Below are 21297 nucleotides of genomic sequence, written 5' to 3'. Positions count from 1 at the left end.
AACCCCATGCAGCGCAACAGGCTTGGGGAAGAGTGGCTGGAAAGCTGCCCAGCAGAGAAAGACCTGGGGGTGCTGGTTGACAGCCGGCTGGATATGAGCCAGCAGTGTGCCCAGGTGGTCAAGAAGGCCAACAGCATCCTGGCTTGTATCAGAAATAGTGTGGCCAGCAGGAGCAGGGAGGTGAACATCCCTCTGTACTTGGCACTGGTGAGGCTGCACTTTGAATACTGTGTTCAGTTTTGGGCCCCTCACTACAGGAAAGACATGGAGGTGCTGGAGCATGTCCAGAGAAGGGCAATGAAGCTGGTGAAGGGCCTGGAGCACAAGTCTTACGAGGAGCGGCTGAGAGAACTGGGACTGTTTACCCTGGAGAAGAGGAGGCTGAGGGGAGACCTCATCACTCTCTACAACCTGAAAGAGGTTGTAGTGAAGTGGGTGTTGCTCTCTTCTCCCAGGTAGCAAGTGATAGGATGAGAGGAAATGTCCTCAAGTTGCACCAGGGGTGGTTTAGATTGGGTATTAGGAAAAATTTCTCTGGTGAAAGGTTTGTCAGGTATTGGAACAGGCTGCCCAGGGAAGTGGTTGAGTCACCATCCCTGGAGGTATTTAAAAGATGTGTAGATGTGGTGCTTAGGGACATGGTTTAGTGGTGGACTTGGCAGTGTTAGGTTTATGATTGGACCTGATGATCTTAAAGGTCTTTTCCAACCTAAGTGATTCTATGATTGTATTCTAACAGTGCTTGGTATCTTTATCCTCCAAGTCTTTTTGGAGTCCCTGCTTTCTAGAGTACAATTCCACACCATCTTATAAACATTTCCTACATTTCCTACATTTTAGCAAGTCTTCAACCTTATATTTTAGTATATTGATCTAACATAATCTAACTTTTTTTCTGTATTAATATTTGGTACTAAATTGTATTTGGTGGACCAAATGAGGCAAGGCACTGTGCATTGATAACTGCTATTATTGCACTCTCATTGCATCACTTATAAATTTTTATTAGAAATGAATTTATATTTATTTGTAAGTCATTGGTGTAAATCCATTATGGCCATTGAAGTTTGAAAATTGAAGTGGTATTATGTCTGCTATTCATGAATAAGCTTCCCTAGGAAATCCGCTCTTTTTATGCTTTTAAGTAGAAAAGATTCAAAGCACTGAAAGGCTTCACCACTCATCTTTTTGCTTTCCAACCTTTTTGCCTCTTCCAAACTTCACTATGATTAACAGACCCCTTCCCTTCCCCTCTTAAGTGTAGATAAAGCTTCCTTCCTAAGGCCATCCACGTTTTTTTCAGCACCCTGATAGGATCAGTGCAGGGCAACACAAAATGCCCTCCCTTTCCAGTTGACCAAGATCTCTATGTCACATTTTATTTCTTTGCAAGTCTGATGGAACAGATGGAAGATTTCTGGACAGAAGTTGTAGCTGGCCATGATAGTACATTTTCAGAGGATGCAGAGATGATAACTAGCGAGGTAGGAGAACGTGCATCATCAGTTAACTGCACCCAGCTGCTGAGAGGTGTTTGGTTAAGACAGGATTAAGTGTGGGTTTTCGGTTTGTTCTTACTTTCAATCCTTTAATTGCCAAGTTTGAAATGATAGGTTAAATTTTTTACTCAGGATAATGCCGTTTAATGTCCATATGTTTACATTCCTCCAAGTGGGAACAGAATATAGCCCAATAGACACTAGTTATTTCAATTTAAATTAATTTGGATGCTGCAAATCACTCTGTGAACTTTCTTGGGCCTTCTTCCTCTGTTGACTTTTAGATTAATTAATTCCTACGAAGCCCTAGGCCTGAGATGATTTTGTTAGTAACATTTTTATTAGCATTATATTACCAGTATAAATATATGATAAAATTAAATGAGTGAGGGACTTCATTCTCTCATTTGCTTAGTCTCTAGGCTGGCAAGTGACATGATTTTTTTTGACATGAGTTTCTTATGCAGAAAGAAAATGATATTGTAGTCAGATATGCAACATTGTTTATGTTCTTTTACTGTAACGGGTATTTGGACAGCATTCTCAGTAACCACTCTGCATGCTTGTAAGGATTAGTGAGTAATACAGTTCATGGGAAATTTTATGAGCTGAAGTAGATAAGAGTTTGAGATGTTTGTCTTCTGGATGTCTGCTTTAACCTCTAAGTATACAGTGTACATCACAGCTTCATTATGTTTTCCCTTTTATTCTTATTGTACTTGTTTTTATGTCACAGAAAAGAACATTTTCTTTTTACTTGTATTTCTTTTCCTCCCCCCAGTCCCCATCTCCATGTCAGCGTTGTCCACTTGACATTTTCCAATGCCTTAAACTCTGGAGGCAGTATTCTTGTTATGTTCTTATATTATTTATGCTATTTTTGCAGTCAAGATTAAGTTGAAGTTGTGTTGACCATTTTCATTACTCAGTTATCCAGTTGATAGATAAAAATACTTCTTCAGAGGCACATAACATTTTGTTCTGTGCTTCCTTCTTGATTTTGATTGTTGTTTTTCACTTGTTTTTTTCTATCCTAGTTTCCAATGTACAGTACTTTGGAAGGTTCATCTCATGATCCCCTTTTCCCTAGGTTTTTTCTTTTTACTTCTTCTTAGCCTTTGCCTTTTTTTTTTCCTCTCATATTTCTTGCACTAGGGTTTTTTTTTGTTGTTTCAGAAAAAAACATATTTGGGCTGGTTTTGAGACCTTTCTGAAAAGTTCTTCTTCTAGACTTTTAGGCTTTAGACTGAGGGAGAGAGAGCAATAAAAGTGGAAGCAGAGATCTGAACTTACTGAGCTTGAAATCATCTCTATAACTAGTGCTACATAGGTGGCTCAATGTTTGCTGTATTTCTTGTTAGCTTAATCTGTGATGGTTAAAGTATTTAACTTATAATGTCTGTAGCTTTCTGTTGGTTTCTTCTAATTACTTTTGATGAGCAACTGTTTTTTACTTGTTGATATACCTTTTTACTGCAAACGGTAAACAAAGTAGTGGTACATGCAGAGAGTAAATATTGAAATATTTATTTCAGTCAGATGTCTGTATTGAGCAACTTGGAATTCAGTGATACAGTGATGTGGCAATGTTACTGTCTTGTCATCACAAATTCTTCTGGGAAGATTCCACATTAGATAATGTTATGTTACACTGCCTCCCTTTTGTTTTTTACTCAGGAATGTTTCGATACTGTGATCGTGAAAACATGAGTAAATTTTTTTTATTAAGTTAGTCATACTGCTTGAAGGAACTGCATAGTCTCTAGCGCAGGAAAACAATTAAAAAAAAAAGAAGAAAGGGCAGTCATCATTAATGAAATATTCACAGACTTAGCACAAAGTTTAAAAGAAAGTATAAATAAAGACATGGAAGTAAAAAAGGATACAACTCAACACAAAGTTTCTGTGTACTAAAGGTAGATTGTGTCTGACTAATGTGTTAACCTTGCATGTTATGTGTTAACTCATTTTTTAGGTAAAGAGAGTAAAGCAAGTCTTATACTTGTGGGATTCGGTTAAGCATTTTATAGCATTAGATAAGGATAATGTTTTCATTAAACTGAAGGAGATGGGGATTTGTGTAAGAAATGCAAGGTGGGAAAGGAAAAGAAAAATAATCAGCAGTATTAAAAATCAAACTTTGAGGACGATTATTAAGTGCAGTTTTTCCAGTTTTAGAATCAACCTCTTAAATTATTTTTGTAATGGTGTTTGCACCAAAAGTAGGAAAACGTTCATGGGATGTAGAAGGCATCATTGTTATACAGGAAGATCAGTATACGCAGGAAGAGTTGGATGATCGTGAGGACTGACACATTAGAAATGGGATGAGACTAGACTTTCCAGTATAAAATGTAAGATTAAGACCATAGGCACAAGCAGTACTAACTCTGTTGTCACTTGAGGGTTATTCAGTTGAAAGTCACAGAACAGGAGTGTTATCTGATATTATTGATTATTTGCAAGATAAACTAAGAATAACTGATGAGATTGAACCAGAGGAGAGGCAAATGTGATTTTTAAGATGTGTTGAGCAAGATATTTCTGGTCAAGATACACAAATATTGCTGTTACACAGAACAGTGTTAGCCTTTCATATGGTATATTGTCTACCATTCTTGACTCTTACATTTAAGAACAGGAGCAAGTATAGGGAAGGGCTGTGAAGGATTATCAGGATAGCGGGTAGCCTTTTATACAGAAGACTTCTAAAATACCTTGACTTGTTCCCTTGCAAAACAAAGGCTGAGAGGGAATGGGAAAGCTTGCCTTGGAGGGTAAACATAACAAAAAAGTAAATAAGCTATAGAAGTTAAGGGATAGTATTGACAGAAAACAAAATGTAAAAGTGTAGCCAAGCTGAACATTAGGAGATTCCTAAGTATCAACTCAGCTTCTGGATCATCCTCCCAACAGAAGCACTGGAAGCAAGTAATCTAATTTTTTTTCTAATAGACTTTAACAGCTAAAGAGGACTACATTATGCAGTTGCCTGCAACTCATAGATCTTGACTGTTTATGCAGGATTTGCTTACATTCTTACATTTGAAGTAGAGAAGGTTTGGAGTTTCTATGTCTTAAAATGGGAAGCATCTTTGTTACATTTTCTCATTATTTAAAAAAAAAATTCAACAGATGCTTTTGAATCTCTTTTTGTTAACATGTTTCCATCACATGGTTATTCTTTACAATTCTTACATAGTCAATTAAACATTCTATTGCTTAGGGGTTTTCTACAACTAGGTCAAAATTGGTTTCATAAACTGATCATAGCAAATATTATATAGAGAAAAAATATTGAATCATTCAGAATTGATTAAATTAATTTTGAAGTTTTAAAGGTTTGGATTATAGTTTAAAACCATCTTTCGAATGAAGGATTATCTGGGACAAGTATACATGATTTTTCTTTTTTAAAATCTTCTCTATGTAGCTGAGGGGAGGTCAACATTAGAAAGGTGAAAACAGTAATACGCTATATAAATAAATCAGCTGAATAGAAATTTCAGAAAATTACCTTTCCATCTAATAAGGGATGTCTGTGGCTAAAAGTGGTACATAGTGCCTTGCCGTGCTCGCTTTACATTAAGAACGTTTTTGGAGGATGTGGAGGTAATCTAGAAGAGGACAGACAGACTGATTCAGGGATAATGGACTGTCATTCTCAAAAGGAGTACTTGGAAAAGAGAGCCTCTTTGTTCCCAGGTGTTGTTGTGGACCTGCTGAAAGAACCAGGAGGTGGACTGTATGAAGACAAAAGTGGCTGTACTGGATGTTTCCTTCTTCAAAACATAGAACTCACATCTGTAAGAAATGCACATGGTTAATGGACTGCTTAGAAAATTAGGGCATGGCCAGGGAACAGCTGCACTAAGCAACTTGCTCCCCTAGAGAATTTCAAATGTTGCGGAGAAAAAGTTGTTCACAGCAAATGCTGTTTCCTACTCCCCTGCACGATCTGTGGCTCTCTACCCCTCCACTCACAAAGCTCACAGCATTTTCCTGGTTAAGCAGTGTCAGCAGGGCTGCCAGCCTGATTGAGTTGGTATGGAAAAGGAGCCACAGAGAAAAAGTGCAGATAATGTCTCTTTCAGCACGGAGCTGGCATCTGAAGAATGACTTTCCCGTACCATGTCATATCTGATATTTTAGTGGCCCTCATCTTGGCCAAAATAGTCCCTGTTCCTCTTCACTTTGCATTATGAAATGGGAATAGTGTAATACTTCCTACAACACTTGTGTGGTGGGGAAGTAGCTGGGTTTATCTGTTCTTTTTTACATAGGTGAAGAACACATTGGCCATTAGAATCTAGACAAAACCTCACTGGAGTTTTTTAGCAGTGAAAAGGAGGTTAAATCTAAATAAACTTCCTGTTTTCCGTGAGCTGCAGCTTGCACTTGGTTTGGGTTTTTTTTTTTCCCATCTAAGAAAAAAGTAACAATATTTATCAGAAACATTTATGCCATTGAGGAATCCAGAGAAATGCAGGAAATGCAGTATGAACACATAACGTATGTACTAATACTTTATTTGTCTTTGTGTGCGTGGATTTGATGGCCAAAAAGGAAGAGGCCCCAAGGGCTCCTTAGTATGCAATTAATATTTTGGCTAGAAAAGCAGCAGATTGTTTCAGTATGCTTACATGTTATGACATCATATTCCAGTAAAATTATAATGAACAGAATTTTTGTTTGTCTCTGTGGCAAACCAAAATGAGTTTTCTAATTGTCAACAGACCTTGGTGATTTATTTAATTATAGTGGCGCCCGCTCACACCAACTTAGTTAAGGTCTGTCAGCATTTCTGTTATGAACCCCTATTTTTAGGGGTTTATAACTAGTTGTAAATATTTATTCATTGCTGAAACTTGGCATTCAAGGTCACAGTCATAGAGTAAATAACCCTTTTTCAGGTTGACTATTCTAAAGTGATACCAATGGCATTAGCTAAAAACTAGATTTCTGATGCTATGAAACTTGGAATAAAGAGAACCTGCTTTCCAGTCCTCTTATTTGAGGGATCTTAAAAATCTCAAATGTCCAAAAGAGCCAAGAGAAAAATTAACTTGTTTTAATAGTTTATACGTGACTGGTTGTTAAAGTATTATCCTTTATCACATTTTTTTTTTCTTCCAATTGAATGTATCATTTCACATGTCCTTTTGTTGTCTTCTGGTCTTGTAATCTTCTGTCATTTGGCTGTGTCTGTCAGCTTACGTTCTGGAGGAGTATGTTCTGAGGAGTGTGCCAGTATCACCTGAGAATCTTTTTTACATAAGAATTTTCTCCAAAGGAAAATCCTAACCTTTGTAGCGGCCATGTAGAATGCAGGGAGATGCATATTGTTTAAATGTAGGTAGTTTTAAAACTTTCAGAAACCTAATGAGTCCATACACGAAGCGTTGCTATTGGAAATCCTGACTGTTTCAGTTCTGTGGCTGAACAGAGCAACAGAGGGCTAAGGAGTGTAGGACTGATGTGTAGGTGTTCTTGTGATGGAAAATATTGTGCTGATATGTTATTGCATAATAATCCACAAACTCTATATAAATATTCCCAAGATTGTTAATGGTTTCAGTCATTTTTAGTAACTCAAATGTAATATATTGAGAAGGTTTATTAATGACCAGTGGCAGATATCTTAACTTTGCAGGGGGTTCATGAGAGTGCATCTTCAGGATGCAGAATCACTCTGTATTAAAACTCAGTTTAATTATTGCACTGTACTTTCAGACTGTAATATTATGATTACTTTTAAGGTTTTTGTTAATACAGTCTCTGTCCTCACCACTGAAAAGAGGAGGATGTTTTGTTTCTATTTGACATGCTCCATGTTGTAAAGAAGCCAATATCCTCCCAGATTTAGTCCATTTTCTGATGATTTCAGGTGTTCCTTTGCACTTTCCTGGCAATGTTCATATTATCAGTGCTCTGTTAACTCTGCCTGAGGCCAAGCAGAGCAAGAGAAGTTTAATCAAAACCATGTAAAAGCCTAATCATTTTGCCAATGCCAGAGCTGCATGAGGCTCTAGAGCCACAGGCTGAATATCATTTTTCCATATTATCACATAAATAGCTCCCTAAACACTCTTTAAAAGAAAAGGTGGGGAGGGAGGAGGAAAAAGAGAGGGCCTGTTGTGGGATCTGAGTTTATGAAGTGGATTAAGGTTCATGTGCTTTCGTCCTTTGCATGTAATGGAGAGAAAGGTAGGTCTAGTAACTCAACAAGAAACAGGAACTTATGATGAATGTTGTATTTTCCTTAAATCTAGGTAGTTGCTAACAGCACTACCACATTTCTTCTTATTTAAAGAGGATTGTGAAATAATGAGGAGGGATGTGCTGTCAAGGTGCCTACTGCTTTTGTGTGACAGAGCTTGTCCAACGCTAAGCTGCAGCTAACAGAGGCAGCCAACAGATGCAGCAGTTTCCAGGCTCTAGTTCTGGATGTTCTGAGAACAATTTCTGGGATGGTGGGAGGATTCCTGGGAACTCTTTGAGGAACTTGAGCATGCCTATCACTTCAAGGAAAGGATAGCTACAGGAGGCTGCGACTTCTAGCAAGCTCTAGCAGCTGCCCCTGATCAAAAGGTGCATTGAGCTTTTCTTCCAGCTGTGTCCTGATTAGAGAGGGTCCAGCACCCTTTCAGCCGGTACTAGGGAGAAGCACATAAAAGTGCAGGCCATTCCCAGAGATCACCATTCCCAGAGACAGGCAGCAGATGCATCACAGCAATTCACACGAAAGGAAGCCAGAAACTCTGCCAAGGACAGTGTGTGTGCGCTCAGCGATGGTGGTGATGTGCCACATGGCACCATTCCTAGCACCACCTGGAGCAGCTATTGTGGTACATCAGAGACCTTAAGTCAGATCTAGCTCCAGAGCTCTAGCTGGGATGGGGAGACAGAGACAGTGGCCTTGTCTGCAGGAGGTGTGCACTGTCAGGGGATCTGTATTACCAAGTAAAAGAGTTGCAGGAAGATGTCAGCAAACTGTGCTGACATCATTAATGCTGATGAGGAAGTGATCAATTGGATTTTCTCTGAGACCCTGCAGGTGCAAGAGCCTGAATCCCCAACCGTACCAGAGGAGGAGCAGAGAGAGTCAGTGCTTATTGGGCTGGGAAATGGGGAGTCCTGTGATGGCAAAGGCTGGAAGCTTGTAATTTTTGGCACTGGGAGGAAGGCTTCTGCTCCACCTGCAGGTCTGCAACTACAATTTCAGTGCCGTGGCATCAGATGAGGGCCTAGGAGCTCTCAAAGCATCCAGTCCAGCCAAGTCTGAACCCTCCAGCAGCACCAGAAGGAAGCAGCAAGTGATAATAGTGGGCAACTTTCTACTGCAGGGGATGGAGACCACCATCTGTGAACCTGCCCTGCTGTGCAGGGAGGTTTGCTTCTCACTGAGGGCTTTGACTGGGACATTGTGGATAGGCTGCCAAGGGTTGTCTGTTCCTTAGGCTATTACCTACCTCTGCTTTTCATAGTGGTCACCAGTGATACTTTAAGCAGAAACATGGACCATAACAAGCATGACTACAGAGATTTGATTTTTTCAACTGTGGCACCCTCTTCGAGGATCAATGCTTGGAAGAGATAGGATCCACCTGACCAAGTGGCGCAAGCACCTTTATCAACAGATCAGCCAAATTGGTCAAGAGAACTTTAAAGTGATGGAGAGTGGAGTTGATCTATAACCAAATGAGGAAGTGATGGACCAAGTTAGTAGGCAAAGACTTAAGGGTCATGTTGACGAGAGACCCTAAACCCAACAAAACAGGGCTGAAGGAGTCCCACAAGTGTATGCACACAAGTAAGCAAGAGCCTACAGGACAGCATGATGGGGGAAGTCCTTATACCTTTTCTGGGAAATCAGTACACTTGGGTTGCTATCTGAAGTGCCAGTGCACAAACACACTTAGCATGGAGAGTGGACAGGAGGAATGAGAGGTCTGTGTGCAGCTACTGCAGAACACCAACCACACTGGAATCAGAAGCATGGTGGTATAGCTCACATAAATGGAGTGCTGCAATCGATGCATACGGATTCTTTAGGAAGGACAGGCCAGGATGGCAAGGACAGAGTGTTGTCCTTTATGTGAGAGAGCAGTGGGAATGCATGGAGCTCTGTCAGGAGATGAGTGATGAGACAGCTGATAGTTTATGGGTCAGGACAGGAGGGCATACCAGTGTGGGTGATATTGTGGTGGGTGTCTCTTACACACTGAATGATCAAGAAGTAGATGAGGTCTTTTTCAGGTAACTGGAAGAATGTTCATGGCCACAGTCCTGGTCCTCATGGGGGACTTGAACCACCCCAGTATGTCTTGGAGGGACATCACAGCAGGGCACAAGCAATCCAGGAGGTTCTGGAGTGCATCAATGACAACTTTCTGCCATAGGCAAATGAGGAATTGGTGAGGATGGGCACTCCTGCCAGAGCTCACACATTCAAACAAAGAAGAACTGGTCAGAGGGGTGAAGGTTGGAGTCAGTGCAGTGACCATGAGGTAGTGGCAGGATCTTGAGAGGAGAGAACAAGGCAGGTATCACAGATAACAAACTGGCCTTCAGGCTAGCAGACTTGGGTCTCTTCAGAGACATGCTTGGAAGAATCCCAGGGGATATAGTCCTGAAGAGAGAAGTCCAGGAGAGCTTGTCAAGGTTCACCTCCTCCAAGCTTAAGACCGGTTTAACTGTCCATCCCGACATGCAAGTGGTCAAGCAAAGGCAGCAGGAAGCCTGCATGGATGAACAAGGAACTTTGGACTAAATTCAAACAGGGTTTGTGACCCAGGTGAGGTGACCCAGGATGAATGTAGAGACACTGTACAAGTGTGCAGGTATGGGGTTAGAAAAAACCGAAGTCCATCTGGAGTTGAATCTGGAAAGGGATGTGAAGGGCAACAAGATGGGTTTCTACAGTAGCAAAAGGAAGACTAGGGACCCACGGTTGAGTCGGGCAAGGAACCTGATGGTCCTGGAAAAGATGGAGGTACTCAAAACGCCTTCATCTCAGTCTACTGATAAGACAGGCCTTCAGGAGTCCCAGGTCCCTGAGATCAGCAGGAAAGTCTGGAGCAGGTAGGACTTACCCTCGATGGAGGAGGATCAGGTTGGGGAACATTTAAACAGACAGGACAGGTCTATGAGGCCTGATGGAATGCACCCATGAGTGCTGGGGGAGCTAAATTATGAGCATCTCTCATCTGATAAGAGTGAGAGAGCTGGGACTTGTTAGCTAGGAGAAGAGAAGGGTTGGGGTGATCTTAACAATGTGTATAAAATAGATGAAGGGGATGAGTAAAGAAAGTGGAGCCAGGCTCTTTTTAGTGGTATCCAGAGAAGAAGAGGCACAAACTGAAATACAAGTAATTCCATTTAATCATGAGAAAAGAAAAGCCTTTTTTACTCAAACACCAGAGCAGATTGCCAGACAGGTTGTTGAATCAACCACCCTTGGAGATACTCAAAACCCAAAGGAAAGCGGCCCTGAGCAGTCTGCTCTAACTGACCTGCTTTGAGCAGGGGGGCTGGACTAAGGGATCTCCAGATTTTACTTTCCATCTCAACTATTCTGTGTTTCTGTGATAAACTAAGGAAAGACTTTCAGAGGAATCACATTAGTGGTGTATAGGAGCCAGGGACAGACAGCTCTAAGCCAGCTGTGGAAGAAGTGGAGTTGATGCTGATTATACTGATGAAGCTTTTAATTATTTTTCCCGTGATTTTAAATAAATGTAGTATTTTTCACTCTGGAAGTATAGTTTGACCTGTGTTGGGTGTCACAGGCCTGTTCCTGATTCTTAGATTTAAATTCTTTCAAGGTATTATTTACATCTATTGCCTGCATATTCCCTAAATTTATTTTTAAAATTCCCTAAAACAATATTGCAAACCAAATAAAACTAATAAATCAAAGGAAAATGTTGATATAGGAAGCATTTTATGTAAGCTCATTAAGTGAAGGCAAGGGGTGAAATTCTGCCTTTCACTTGAAAAACTACCATTCTTTTTGAGGTAAATCTCAGCCTGAAACCACTACTTTTTTATTGTAGATTTTGTCACATTGCTAGTGTCTTGGTATTGTGTTTGTACCTTTTAGAAGCAGAGGGAGGGAGAAGGTGAATGCTGTATGTCTGAAGCAGTGAAGGATGCAGTGGAGTGGGATAGAAATTAACATTCTTGGAACTATCCATTTCTTCGGTTTGACAGCTGCTTTGTTAACGAATGGTACCGTCCGTGGTGTTTGAATTCCATTACGCATGTAGGAGCTTTGTAGTGTTCTTCCAGAAAGAGTGGTCAAACACTGGAATGGGGTGCCCAGAGATGTTGTGGAATTTTCATCCTTGGAGATATCCACAATACCCTGGACAATGCCTGAACAAGACAGTGTAACTTCAGAACTTGACCCTGCATTGGGTGCTGCATTGGACCAGATAACCTCCAGGAGCCTTTCCAACCTGAGATATTCTATAATTTTATGAAAATGCTACACAAGCAAATGCATTTTGAGGCCTTAATAATTCCCTATAACTGTATTAAACTGTAAACAGGAAAGCAAAGTAAATACCCGCTTTTTGCATGTTGCAAAGGCTATTTTGCTCAGCCCTCCAAGGCCCTATAGCCAGAGGCATATTGGAGCCAGTGTTATGGTTTTGCTCTTTCCATATAAACGTATTTTTAGAATTAGGCACAAAGTTCAGGGGCACTGAGACTGGAGTGCTTATTTGCACTTGTTTGGGTTTGAAGTGTGCTGCTATCTGAGAAACTTTGTTTTATAGTGGAAACGAATTGTTTACAATTATTAATGAAAAGTCAGAGAGTCTTCATACAAAAAAATCAACATCCATGTCAACAGATGAAAATGGAGAGAGCACGCTTTAATAAGGATCCTGTAAGAGGAAGAAGGAAAACATAGTACTTTGTTGTGGTTTTGAGTGATTCTAGTTTTGTTACAATGGACCTAGCTTTTGGCCACACTTTCGGAATCCTGGGCTTTTTTACATTGCCATAAAATATGTACAAGTTATTTGTCATAAATGAGAAACCATTTCTGGTAGGTACGTATTTTTCCAAGGACTAAATCTCCAGTGTGTTAGGAAAGCTTTTGAGGGGAAGGAGCACAGGCTGACTAGACACAGAGTGAAGAGTATGAAGTGAAATCCCTCACCTGTGTAGAATATAATTAGAGAAATTTTTGGAAATATTCTCCTAAGAGATTATAACTTTAACAGTGATTAGAACTAATTATCTGTGCTGAATTGTTTTTTCTGAGTCTGAGGTGGTGGTGGTGGTGGTGGAATACTTATTTTCTGTAGAAATTGCTTATGTGGACAAGCTCTTATGTTTGTAGTTGTCACAGTGCTGTGACAGGACCTCCCAAACCCAAGAATGGCATTACCTCTCTTTCTTCATTCACTGCTAGTGAGAGGCAGGTTTCAGGGTAGGGAGTATGGGTTGGGTTAGCTATTTTTATTACTGAAAATAGACACGTGGAGTTGATGATATGAATAAAGATACTGCTTTCTTTGAGGAATAATAGCTGTGCCTGTTCATAGGAAAACGTGCAATTCCTTGCTTTATCTTTCTTTCGGTGCCTTTCAGACATACTCAGAAAAACAACCCTGCCATTATATTTAGAAATTTTCTGTGGGAAGGAAAAAAAAGGAAAACAATGTGGTGGTGACTGCTGCTTTTCTTTCCATGCCCGGAAAATGTTTGGCTGTTACAGTGTTGGAGGAGACATTGTCCCTACCCGCTTTTACGCTTTTGGAAGAGAAGTCCTTATTCTCTGCAACAATTTCAATACTTGAGCTTTAAAAAGAGGCTAGAAGTATATTGTTCAGGTCCCCCACTCTTCTGCCATCTGACTTCTTGTTGTCCCCAAGAGCTGAGCTATGCCAGCAGGTTTCAGATGAGAGACCTCTCAATCCTTCTTCCTCTGCGCCACTTTCCTGTGGGACAGGAGTTGTCTCCCAGGCATGGCTTCCACTGGAGCTTTTGGTTCCCCTCAGGTTTAATCTTCTCAAGACTCAAACCAAGAAGAAAGCAGAGCTGGGCTGTTGGGCTGAAGTATAGCAAAGCTTGTTGCAGAGCCGTGCAAATGTGGGTGAAGAGCTGGTTTGCACGTAGGAGCTGCTGTCACAGTTACTGATGGCCTTGCTGAGGAGCAGTCCATGTATTTAAGTGTTAGGTCTTACTCTGTGAGAAAAGATATGTTTTATCCCTAACTACTGCTCTATATTATGTAAAATTGATGGTTAAAAGTCATAAATTTTATTGTTTTCTTTTCATGACTTATTTCCAGGTATCACTGCCCAGTGCCTAAAATTTTCTATGTCCAGTTAACTGTTGGCAACAGTGAGTTTTTTGGTGAAGGAAAGACTCGTCAAGCTGCTAGACATAATGCTGCAATGAAGGCCCTTCAAGCTCTCCAGAATGAGCCCATTCCAGAAAAATTACCTCAGGTTTGTGTTTCAGAAAACTAATCTTCACGTTAAGATACCAAATCAAACAATTTAATTGCCAGTTTTTCAATGTTCAATTTTTAGTGTTTTTTTCATGTTAGCCTCCATAATTAGAGAAGTAATACTAACAAATTGATAGTGTTATTTCTTTATAATAGCACACCTAAAATGGAACTAGACTTAAATAACAAAAATAAGTAGGCATTTTAAAGATGGGATTGTCAACAGTCATTAAGTTAAAAATAAAATAAAAATAAAATATTTGAGATTATACCAAAAGTGGAGAAAATGTCCATTTAATCAGTGGCTTCATGGAGAACAAATTATTTATCTTAAATGTATGTTGTGCCATGAATGCAGTCTTTACAGCTGATATGACTTGTCCCCAATGTACCTAAGAACCTGACAGAGCTCACTGACAGCAGATGATCACTTGTCTGATGGTTCTAGGCTTTTAGCCAGTTAGTAGCTTTTTAAATAGCTAGCTTTCTCACTGCTATGTTTGTGTATATTGCTATTTGAAAATGTTGTGTTATATTTTAAGAAATATTTAACAGAAAAATTGTTCTCAGAATAATCTTTGCAAATTGAAAGGACGAATATAATAAAATTGCCCAGTCAAATAAGCCAAAATAAATGCATGAGGAGACAATCCTTTTATTTTGTACACTCTTTCTGATGATGCCTGTTGAACTCCTGTGCACAGTACAAAACATTACTAATATTACCTTCAGTGTCTTGTGTGGTAGCTTTGACCTGCTTTTTAAGAATGGAAATAATTTTCTGTATTAAAAAGAAGTCTTTGTTCTTTCTGCCTCACCCTGTGTCTATGTCCTCCTCTTGATCCAAAGAGAGTTTGACTCACCCTTCTGTTTTTCTATGTTATTTTTCTAGATCAGGAAATTCTCTTCAAAATCACTTACTATAGTTAATATTGATTTTTTTTTTTTAAACAGTGAAACTATTTAAAAAGAATATGTAATATGTCAGGAGGAATCCCTGTTTCCTTTCTCATTATTAATTCCCTTCCTTTCTCTGGCTTCCAGTCAAATGTAATGAATCCTTAGCACAAAACTTATATTACTAAAACATATTTTTAGCTCAGCATATTCTTAGTTTTTGAAAATTATATGTTTAATATTATCAAAAGAATCTTTGAATTCAAGATATCCTTTAAACAGAATGGAAATTAAACCACTAAGTACATAGGGTGATTAGTAGACAAAAGTAAATAATAGATGTAAGTAACATCAATATGTACCTGGTTTATATACTGAGTTTTCATAGCCCATGTACATATGTAATTTACCTAGCAAAAGTAATAAAATCTTTATAAACATTCTTGCCTAACTGGGTCTATTTAGTGTCTATTTACATCAGTGTTTGTTAGGATGTGCAGGCTTTTAGAAGATGTGGTCATGGCAAATTGAGTTTCCTAAATTCTTGTAGCATGCTGTAGCCTTGCCTCTCTCGTGAGCTAATGAAGTAATTTCATTCTTCTCTTCACCACCATAAGTTACGTATGTAAACTGAATCAAATCCACAGTTAGCTATGAGAAAAATGGGAAGGCTTGTCAGGAGACAATACTGTAAAGTAGCTGAGACATTTACATAGTACTTGCAAGATCTGTGGGAGCACCGTGAGTTTCTGGTGCAGCAGTTGAAGACCACTTGGGATACTGTAGGATCTCAATAGCAGGTGTCCATGGGTGGGAGATTAAATCGAGTCCTTAGTCAGGAAAACATCTGTGGCTTGGTTATGCTGAGGGTAAAGGGAGCTTGTTGGAAGCTAGTCATGAAGAAACATCTCTGTCACTTCATGTGTTAGAGTTGTAGGTGACTGGGGAAGGCTGGAGATAACACCGTGCCTAGGTCATGATGGAGTACCAAGAACTGCATCGTGTGGAGCTGAGTGTAGGTCTCCAGAGAACTGGAGGTTGGTTGAAGTAGAGTTTAAGGGCTTCATGGTGCTAAGGTTGAGGCTCCTCCCTGCTGCTGGTCATGTGAAGTGCACGCAGGGCTGCTACGCAGTGGTGGGATGTGCCGTCACCATGACTTTGTCCAGCTCAGTAAAACTCTCCTTCCTTCAGCAGAACTGAGCTGCTTGGGTCAGCCACGGAAGATGATTGATTCACCATTCCTCAAACATCATGTGTGGATCAAGAGCCAGGACACATTAGAGTCTGGCTGGCCTCAATTACATGACTAGATTGAGCTGCTTTCTTCCCCAGTCACTGCCACTGTGCTTCCAAGAAGAGCAGAGAGGGGACCAAGGACAGACCTGCTGGTACCGATCTAGCCCTGCATCCCATTAGTAACTCAGTGAATTTCACTGGAATGGGATCCATGGAATATAGCACAGTAAATACATGGGCTTACCTTTTCGCCTTCATAACCATGTTTGCTTAATGCAGCCTTCTATATATTCTTCTTTCATTTCAAGATACCCCTTTTTTCCTTTTTAAAAAAAAACTTGATTAAGGATAAAACCTTTTTTCCGTATTAAACCACTGAGGAGTATTGCCATCTTAATACTTCATTGTGCAAATGTGTAGAAAACCATAAGGTGGGCAGAAACAAGAAGCAATCAGCAAACAGGGCAGAGTTAGAGGTGAATATGAGCCTGCTTTCATAAAAAAGAGCTATTGTGTGTCTGCCAAAGCACCTCTGCTGTCTCAGAGATGTGAGGCTAAGAAAGGCCTTACAATTAAAGTGTCAGTTGTGGAATGAGGATCAAATTTAAATCCAAAGTACTTGAGACACTCCAGAACATATTTTATTTTCTTTAGGGAAGTCATATGACTAAGGCTTGAAACTTTATTGCTCAGTACTAAGGTCTAAGCCTTAAAGTCTGTGATCCTCCCTATTGTCCACTCACGGTTAGGCTCTCTACTGTGTTTGGTGGAAAAATATGCAAGGAGTTAAATTGTAAGGGCAGAAGGGACAATCGGGGGCTTTCTGCACCAATGTGTTTTTATTAATCATGAAATTTTAAACAGTAATTTCTACATTAGACTCCACATATCTGCTTAAGCTAGAGTATAGTTAGACATAGACCTAAACATTCTTGACTTAAAGGCTTGGTGACAGTCCAATGGGCTTTATGTTTTATGTAAATTATGCCAGTGATTGATTATTCCCCATTTCAAAGATAATTTGCAAGATATTTCTTCTAAATTCACTTAGCTTCATTTTCTATCTAATTGGTATTTTCTTATATTTGCTAATCAAAAATCTCTATCCCATATATATTTACAGATTCTGCTTAGGTAATTTTGAATCTTTTTATGGAAATTGTTGTTTCCATAGTGTCTCTGTAAAGTTGATTTTTTTTCTAATCAGTAGTTCATCCTTGTGGCTTTTATTGTCAGCTTTTCAGATTATCAGTGTCCTTTATAAAACACAAACTTAGTTGAATACAGTACTGAGTAAGATTCTCACTAAGTTTTTTTACAGAACAGTAGTACCGCACTCTTTGTTTGATACTCTTTATATCCCAACAATATATTTTTATTTTTAAATATTGTCCTTTTAACTCTGTTCAGCTGATCTTTCTCAGTGAACCTAATCAATGTTTTGCCTGTCCTATAATGACCTACATTCTTGATTTCAGTGGTAATTTACATTTCATTGTATGAAATGTGCTAGAAGTCCTACATAATTTTATTCTAACTACCCTTGCTGCTGCTTGGCACTGCATGCTTTTTTTTCAGCAGGTTCTATAAACTTTATAAATTTTTGTTTTGTATTTAGCACTAGATAAATGTCAGGGATGTAAATTTCTTTTTCAGACTCAAAATTTTACAAGCATTTAATGAGACAAAAAAGTGCTCCAAGTCTGCATGCTGTAGCTGACTGTCTGATTTTTGGTCCTGTGTTATCTTAAACATTAATATATTACGAGTTAACAAATTGTAGATAAAAGATTGATACATTTCATTGTGAATGTGAAGAACCTGATGCTTTTTCAATGTTATTTTATAACTTCTATATCTGCATTTTGTAGCTATGTTAGTGGCTGAAGATTTAGATCAGACTTTGTTATGTAAGATGGGAACTCTGCAGGAATCCACCTAATTCAGCCCAAGTTTCTTCACTGTTTACCTCCACTAATAAAAAATGAGGAGCCTGGCCAAGGTTACATGGTTGTTGAGAGATCCCAGTTTGAAACGTTCAGAGCTTTGCAGTTTGAAAGTACCTGAAAGTGAAACCTCCGAGAACTAAGGAAGATGTGGCCTGGGGGACAAACACCAAAAGGTAGCAGTTGTAAAAGGCCATAACTCTTTGACTGATCCCCATGCTGGTGGTCATCTGAGAAAAATAAGACTTACCTAAAGTATAAAGCAAAGCTGAACGTTAGGCAGGATAACATTTGCATGTGCCTTTTGTTTTTTTATCTCTTAGCCTCTCTGTTTGCTATGTTCCTATGGATAAATAAATACTGTTCTGTGTTGAGCAAGCTGTTCTCTGTCACTACCTTTTCACACTGGTCATAACTCCCAGAGGGAAGTCGATGGAGGGGCCATTAACCAGCTGGACCTGCTGAGGACACCTGTAACCTGTGACCCAGTCAAAGTGTGGGGGTGATTCGCTGAATTTCTTCTGAGAGAAGTACAGTCTTCTGTACTTTCCAAGAAGTACAGAAAACTTCTTCCTTGCATGGAAGGGGTACCCACAGAGAGACTGAGAAACAGGTCGAAGGATCTGTTTGATCCTCTTGTTTGACACAAGAAGTGTGTATTCAGATGATTATTATCCATGTCATTAATAAGACTAAAATCCATCAAAGTTATTTTGCCATCCATCATTAATTTAGAAATTAATGTCTTTGTGTTCCTTTATTATGAAGCATAAGTGCATTATATATGGCTTCAAGATCAGTGGCTGTCTGATAATGAGGTGCTGAGATGGATGTACAAATGCTGATTTACAATGTGACAGGAGAACTCAAGGCTTTGAGAAATCGAGGGAGAAGTATATTATTTTTTTATCTTCTAAAAATTGTAATATGATTATGCATTCTTCATTTTCAGAATGGAGAAACAGGAAAAGAATCAGAAGAAGATAAAGATGCAAACAAGTCTGAGATCAGTGTAGTGTTTGAAATTGCTTTGAAGCGCAATATACCTGTCAGTTTTGAGGTATGTGTTACGTATTTGTTTGCTAAGAAAGTATTAAAAACCCCTGCCCCTAAAACTCAATGCAGTTAAAAATATTAATACATTTTGAATATGACATTCAAATTCATGGAAATTATAACAAAAAATATTGGTAGTATATCAGAGTCTAAGACACTGAGTTTTTACTATTAAACTAGATGCTCTTTCAGAAGTATTAGAGACCTAATATTCGGTTGCAAACAAGTGGATGGCAGAAAGACAGTTCAAGAATCTTCTGTATGGTGCTGTTGTATTAGAATAAGTAGCAACACTCAATCTGATCTGAAATAATCTTCAAAACAGTCCGTCAAAGTCTTTGCTTTAACTGTAGGCATTCATACACTACAAAAGTTCCCATTGAGACATTTTGCATCCGATGTGCTGTTTTCAGAGTGATGAGTATCTTTTTAACTTCCACACTGTTTGACTCCTTATCTATCTCTACTTAAGCCTTCATGATTTTTTTTCCTCATTTCATGTGATTTTATCTATGAACCTGCTTCTGCCACCTTTGTTTACCTTACGTAATAAAGAGTATTTGGAATAGCTCCAATGCTATCAATGAACTAACTACGGGAGAATGACTGATAGTAACAGGAAAATTTTTCCGATGAGAAAGTTCTTATACAAACTGGTTGTAAAAATCTAATGTTGTTGTGGTAGGAACCACCAGACTTTCAAGCTGGTGGGGTTTTTTTTCTTTTCTTTTTTTTTTTTTTTTTTTTTTAAATGGAGAAAATGCTAGTTTAAGTGGCTCTTTAAAGTTTTATTTTTCTGCTTTTTGTTTTGCATTTAAACTGAGTATATATGAAGGAGGTGGGTAGTGCCTATACTGGTGATGGTTATTTTCTCCAGTGCTTTTTCCTTTTGAAGTATAGGCACATGTTTGCATGCAGAAAAAAAAAATTATGCTGTGGCATGCCTTACAGTGTGCTGCATGCAGATTTACCAACATGTTTGGCCCATATCTGTGAATTGGCCAATGTCAAATGAGCTATCTGGACCTTCTAAGAAATCTGAGAAATCTCTCAGAAGGCAGGTAAGAGAGCCAAAGGCAAAGAATACTGGTTTTGACTAAGGAATTCCTCAGTATAACAAATGTGTATGTGCTTCATACATATGATCTGTGTAATATAAACTAATTAGAAAGGTAAGAGAATGTGAAATCTCAAGGTTAAAACTGGGGTGTCCAGGGTTGTTGGTGTATCAATTGGCAACTACTGGAAAGAACATAACTCTTATATAAGATCAGACATAATGGAAACACATGCCCGTGTTTCAAAAAGGAAGCTCATAATTAACATTTCAGTTTTCACCCATCATTTTCTACCTTAAGTATTTAAAATAATTTGGAATAGTTCCATACAAATCAATACACTAAAATACAAGGAGATAAATGGTCACAGGTCACAGAATAGCTTGGAGGTTGGAAAGAAAAGAGGGAGGGATAGTGCTTTGAATGTCTTAACTTCATTCCTGTGTTTCAGCTTATTTAAGGGAGAGCATTTGGTAAGGAGAGAATGAAGGCAGAGATACTTAGTACAGGAAAAGTCTGATGTGTAACTTGCCAAAGAATGTTAACAACATGGAAATAAGACAGTTTCTTGCTCTCCTGACAGGTTTTGTGTTATTTCCTGCCTTTAAATCTAAGTATAGGTGACATTCTTAAATAGAGTTTTGATTGAACTTGGTACTGGCTTATATTTCAATAAAACTGCTAAGCAATTATGGGTGATCCCCAGGATCTGATGTTTCTAATAGGATTTTATTTGCAAATGGTTTTGTGTTATTCCAGGCAGGCATCAAAGCTTTCTCTAGCTTTTTTTGCGTGCGATAGCTATAAAATGATCTGCCTTTTCTTCATCTGACGAAACTTTAGCCAATGTTCCAACAGTGCTATGTTATGCAACAAAGTAATAGTCATAAAGGTATGTAAAGTTCTATGTAAATGTGTCCTTAGAAGTGCACAAGGGGTGGCAAATAGGAAGAGCATGCAAAACCCTGTGGGTTTCTTCCGTCTATTCTGTTTTTGAGTAATATGGCTAGTTTTAATTGCCTAGGAACTTTAGGACAAGTTTTAAGGAATTTCTATCTATTAAATTATTAACTGAAATAAAAGCATTCTGTGCTAAAAAAGAACAAGCTTTAGTCCATACTTATCACTGGTGC

At 38.9% G+C, this 21297-nt stretch overlaps 1 protein-coding gene across 3 annotated transcripts in view; it reads left to right on the top strand.

Annotated features, from left to right (window-relative positions):
* STAU2 (staufen double-stranded RNA binding protein 2) overlaps positions 1–21297 on the top strand; it is a 176504-nt gene that overhangs the window by 43077 nt on the left and 112130 nt on the right. For all 3 annotated transcript variants that reach the window (XM_049822072.1, XM_049822054.1, XM_049822063.1), the window contains exons 6-7: positions 13810–13969; positions 19003–19110. In XM_049822072.1, coding sequence (XP_049678029.1) covers positions 13810–13969; positions 19003–19110 — 268 coding nt within the window. The remainder of the gene's footprint in view (positions 1–13809; positions 13970–19002; positions 19111–21297) is intronic.

Source organism: Accipiter gentilis, chromosome 2 (genome assembly GCF_929443795.1).
Source record: "Accipiter gentilis chromosome 2, bAccGen1.1, whole genome shotgun sequence".
Classification (NCBI taxonomy): Eukaryota; Metazoa; Chordata; class Aves; order Accipitriformes; family Accipitridae; genus Astur; species Astur gentilis.
The sequence above is the reverse complement of the archived record's forward strand: the minus strand, read 5'-3'. Positions and strand labels throughout refer to the sequence as shown.